This window comes from Arachis ipaensis, chromosome B10, assembly GCF_000816755.2.
Source record: "Arachis ipaensis cultivar K30076 chromosome B10, Araip1.1, whole genome shotgun sequence".
Classification (NCBI taxonomy): Eukaryota; Viridiplantae; Streptophyta; class Magnoliopsida; order Fabales; family Fabaceae; genus Arachis; species Arachis ipaensis.
The window spans coordinates 37911537-37916925 of record NC_029794.2 but is presented as its reverse complement, the minus strand read 5'-3'; the positions used below and the strand labels follow the sequence as shown (position 1 = coordinate 37916925).

The following is a 5389-nucleotide window of genomic DNA, read 5'->3' as shown; positions in this document are numbered from 1 at the left end:
GATATTCAGAGTTGTGCAAGGCATATATATATGTTATAACATTTAAATATATACTTACTGTGGTCGATTATGTCGATTATTGCATTGTGGCCATATTAATTCTTATATATAAAAGTTTAACCGAATGGAATGCTGGTTGAAGTTGTTGCTTTTATTTTGTTTAGATATTCAGAGTTGTGCAAGGCATATATATATGTTATAACATTTAAATATATACTTACTGTGAAATTTGATGTCGATTATTGCATTGTGGCCATATTAATTCTTATATATAAAAGTTTAACCGAATGGAATGCTGGTTGAAGTTGTTGCTTTCTCTGTGGTTATTTTGTTTCCAGATGGGACAGTGGCATACAGCAGAAGAATATGATGGTCAAGTTCGAGAAATAACCTTCAGATCCCTCTGTAACAGCCCTATGTGCCCACCAGACACAGCAATGACAGAATGGCAACATCATGTTTTGTCACCAGACAAGAAAAAACTGGTAAGACTGTTGCATATATTTACTTATGATGATATATCCATGAAGAAAGTGATGATATCAGTCTGCTGGTAGTCCAGCCTTCAGTTTGCTAACTTCACTATTCAACTATCATTCTCCACTTCTTTATTATTCCCCATTTCTTGTCTTATTTTCTTTGATTTTGTGATTGTGTGATATCTTGAAGGTGTTTGAGACTGTACAGCAGGCTCATGATGTTCCTTTTGGGTCGTATTTTGAGGTATAATACTGTGGACATCTTACTTTGATCCTTATCTGTTTTCTCTACCTTTTTTTCTCTTTTAAAATATAATTGTTAAGGTGTACGTGTAAATCAGGGGTAGATTTATTTTATAGTCTTTATTATTTCCCATCAGAAGTGAGGAAGAACAAGTTCTACTTAAATACCTATTCTAGAAATCCTAGATGACTATTTATCTGATAATGGGTTGATTGATTACGGTTAGTCATAAAGAAATGGGAAATAATAAAAAAATATACTAATTCCGCCGTCTAATGTATAATGTATATCTTTCGAGATAATAGATGACATAAATTCATGGTCAAACAGGTACACTGTAAATGGGTTCTCGAGACAACAAATGAAAGATCATGTACCTTGGACATAAAAGTGGGTAAGTTTGGATTGAAACTTCTGTTATTTTCCTGCTTCATTTTTTCTTCCCCCTTTAGGCTTGTATAAATATAATACTCAGAATAACTCTGGAGCTAAATAACCAGCTTCTGGATCAAATATTGTTTTAAAGACAATAGGTATTGGTTCATGCGTAAAACAAAGATTCTGTGAAGTTATTTTTTATCCTCGGACAGTTCCCAGTTGTATAGAAACTCAAATTTCAATCCCACGGAACATGAAACGAATTGAGAAATGAGCCCTTTTTTTCATATTTTACATTTGGTTATATGGGGCATTTAGTTTATTGCTTTTAGGTATGGAGACCCTTTTGTAAAACCTACGATCCCTGAGTGATAGACATGTAACTGCATCCAGAAGAGATTTCTGGATACTTTAGTTGTATCTTACCTTGAGGGGACCAAAATGAAAGGCATTGGCATTTTTTTGAACCTTTATGTTCAGGACTAATTATAAGCAATTTTTTCTGCAGGTGCACATTTTAAGAAATGGTGTGTGATGCAATCGAAAATAAAGTCAGGGGCAGTCAATGAGGTTGGTTGATTCTTTGATCGATTAACAATCTGATTCAGTAGTTCCTTCAAATCTTAGGTAGTAAGTAGTAACAGTTTTAAATTAACCTATAAAATGGTGGTTCATCCATGTAGTACAAGAAAGAAGTTGAAGTGATGTTGGAGGTTGCTCGTTCGTACATAAAGCCGCATACTACTGATGATGAGACTGATATGGCATCTTTGCCTCCTGCGGTGGCACTGGAAAACTAAGATTTCCAGCGACATCAGATTAGGATTTTATTTATTTGTGTAATAATATTGTAAAGATTTTTTGTTAGTCATTCTTTTAATACGCAGATCTAATATAATATGTAGAGGCAACGTCTTGATAACTTTCAGCTTGTTCTTACCCGGGATTCTAGTGTTAAATCTTTGTTCTTTAACACCCACACGGAAAATGAAAATCATTTTGTTTACAACTGTTGGAATAGAAAAAAAGTTACTTCCCTTGCAAAACTTGGGTTGTCTTTGCGCCAAATATTGGTAACATTATTTATTCAACTATTTTATTACATACAATTACTAGCCACTATCTAAAACTTATTCATCAAAAAACGAATATTCTCTCATTGGCTTTCCTTGTCAAATCTAGAAACAGACTAATGCCCAAGCTATACGATCCAAGTTTGAGGAAAATGCTAGATAATGAGAATATTTGTTAATTTATTCTAAAAAATTGTCTATAAAAAAAATCATTCATATATTTGTTTGAAATTTTAAAATTTAATTCATAAAAATAATTATTCTCAGGAAAAAATAGTTATCCGAATTTTGAAATTCTTATTTCCATTACAGAAAACGAATATTTGATATGTATATCCAATATTAAAAACAGTTTATGTATATCCAATTACTTAACGTCAACAAAAATAATTACATTTTATATTGATCACGTAAATGATTATATAAAAGAACGAATATAATTAGAAAACTATATAAAATATTTTATACTGTCAATACATCAAAATTAAAATCAAAATTAAATTCTAAATATTAGCATGTAAAATTACTATATTAATTGTCAAATATTTTTTTCTTTTAATGAATAAATATGTTTGTAACTTATTCTTGTGAATATTAAAAACAATTCATAACCATTTATATACTAAATAAACATTTTTTAATATCCGGATATAACACTTTTGAGAATATAATTTTTTGAAATATATTTTTTAACCTTTAAATTATATACAAATTAACTCCATAACTGTTTTTCTTTCTTTCTTTTTTAAATAATGTTTTTTCCGGGGTCAAAGAGACTCCTTTCTTATTTTTCTTTTTCTGGTCTTGACAAGACTCCTCTTCTCTTTTGAGTATGATCCAATTAAAGCACAAAAGACGAGAACCTTAGCGTGACAATAAGGCCCATTGAATGAGTCCAGCCCTCTCATATTTCTTCAGCTCGTTGGATCTCGCACACAGAGGGAGAGAGAGACTGAGAGAGATGAAGAGGAGATGGCTGAGTAGCTACGGCGTTGCGGCGGCGGTGGTGGTTGTGGTCTTGTTGGCCGCCTTGAGTATCGGTACATCAGCGGAGCAACTGAGCACAAGAGAATGCGAGAATCTTGGATTCTCCGGTCTCGCTCTGTGCTCCGATTGCAAGACTTTCTCCGAGTACGTCAAAGACAAAGGTAATCTCCATTCTTCAATTTCCGATCTCAATTTTCCTTTTTCTTTTTAATTTTCGATCTCGTGCTTTATTTATTTATTTTTGGTTAGTTCCATATTTTGAATTGAGCTCAGAATTCCGGTTGCAGAGCTGGTATCGGATTGTTACAAGTGTTGCACGGAAGATTCCAATGATGCCACTGCCAAGGTATATAGATAATTATATATAGTTAGGAAACGATGATTTCACAATTAATCACTAATACTTATATTATGATAACTGCAATTACCATTTACTAATTACTCTTAGTTACAAATAGAAAGAAACTAGTATACTTCATGTGCACTATTATTGATGCAAATTATATTACTTCATGTGTATTATTATTGTTGAATAATATCTTGTGGTCTCACCAAATTGCATTTGAGGAACTAGTGTAGTGCTGGATTTTGTTTAAAGATACACTATGCTGTACTTTTCTCCCTTTCAAGGTCGAGAATTTATCAACTTTAGGAAAATAAAAGGAAAATACTGAGACATTTGGTGACACAAACTTGTTTGATGAAGGAGACAAGTACAGAGTTAGGCAAATTATCTCTATTTGCATGTGTGCATGTGTCCGTAGTTACCGAACGGGGCCTTAGAGTGTTTTGGTTTGTAGATGGTAAGTCATAATTTGATTCAAGGGGAAAGCAACTTTTCTTTATTTCTTGTCCAAATCAAACCATGGTTTGAGTTAAATTGTAAAATAAAAGAGTTGAAATTCAGTTTGCATCCTTCAAACTATGGTTTGGAATCTTCCAACACCATATACACACACACTAAGTTCAAGTGAAATTGGAAGGTGAGTGATACTATTTTAATTTTCAGTTTGCCTTAACCGGCATCAGAGTTTTGGCTTTTGAAGTAATAATGAAAATCCTGGATCCTTCATGAGAGTGCTATGCATGCAAAAAATAGTACTAATGGTTGTTTATTGTTTTCTTTAGGTTGCATACTCTGGAGCCATTTTGGAAGTTTGCATGAGGAAGCTTGTTTTCTATCCTGAAGTTGTTGGCTTCATTGAAGAGGAGAAGGATAAATTTCCAACCGTCAAAGTTCAATATGTTTTTAATTCCCCACCAAAGCTAATCATGCTGGATCATGCAGGTGATCAGAAAGAAACAATCAGGTATGACTTCTTTAATTAAATTAAATTATAGTTTTAACTTCTTGCTTCATCCATGATAGACTTTGATTCGGTTACCACATCTAGTAGGATAATGTCCTGACTTCTGATCTTCTTGTCGGAGCATCTTGCTATCAGAACTTTGGTTTTTTAGGATCGATTAAAATGCAGTGACTTCCCATAGATCATAGATGTCTGTGTTTTAGATGCTGTGAATACTAAAAGACCTGACATAGTTTTGATAAACAATTGTTGTGTAATGTACTGATAACCTCCATTACAATACTTATGGAATTGATCGGTAACATTAACAAATACCAAAGCTTTTTTATGTGTAAATGAATAGTTTAATTGTGTGGGAAAAGCTCTTTCCATTGAAATAAAAGAATCTACTAGTTAGGGGGAAGGTTTTAGTTCTCTTTAACAATGAACCCTGCCAACAAAATGATGCCTTTCTTGCGTGCTAGGATTTAAAGGTAAAACATGGTGTTTTAGCTTGTTTCTGATTGAATATCTCTTCCCCGTTGCAGAATCGATAATTGGAAACGCGATCATATACTGCAGTTCATGCGAGAGAAGGTGAAGCCTGTGGCGGCTAATTGAGAAGCTATTACCCGTTATCAGCTACGCCACGTTCTTCATTTTAATTCTCATTATGTATGTCTTAACTCTGTTCAAAATTTGACCAAAAACAGAGTGAGAGTATATATGGTAATCACTTGGGCAAATCAATTAAACCTTTGGCAAGTGACCTGAATGACCTAAGACAATTGATAGCATATTTAAACATATTTTTTCAACTTTAGTCTTGTAGTATTTCGTTGGTGAAAAGTTTGTCTCGTTACTTGTTACTGTCGTGGTGTGTGTACAACTATTATGAATAATAATAATAATAGTAATAATAGAAAGATTTAATTACTC

The 5389-nt window shown here is 33.0% G+C and overlaps 2 protein-coding genes across 2 annotated transcripts in view; both read left to right on the top strand.

The window, feature by feature from the left end:
- The window catches only part of LOC107623816 (BAG-associated GRAM protein 1), a 10711-nt gene extending 8564 nt beyond the window's left edge, over positions 1–2147 (top strand). The window contains exons 14-18 of the mRNA XM_016326198.2: positions 339–485; positions 670–723; positions 1054–1117; positions 1610–1671; positions 1785–2147. Of these exons, the coding sequence (XP_016181684.1) occupies positions 339–485; positions 670–723; positions 1054–1117; positions 1610–1671; positions 1785–1901 (444 nt within the window). The 3' untranslated portion in view covers positions 1902–2147. The remainder of the gene's footprint in view (positions 1–338; positions 486–669; positions 724–1053; positions 1118–1609; positions 1672–1784) is intronic.
- LOC107624004 (selenoprotein F) lies at positions 2956–5389 on the top strand. The gene is made up of 4 exons (XM_016326432.2): positions 2956–3322; positions 3449–3507; positions 4290–4471; positions 4999–5389. The coding sequence occupies exons 1-4, from the start codon at positions 3064–3066 to the stop codon at positions 5069–5071; spliced, it is 573 nt and encodes a 190-aa protein (XP_016181918.1). The 5' UTR covers positions 2956–3063; the 3' UTR covers positions 5072–5389.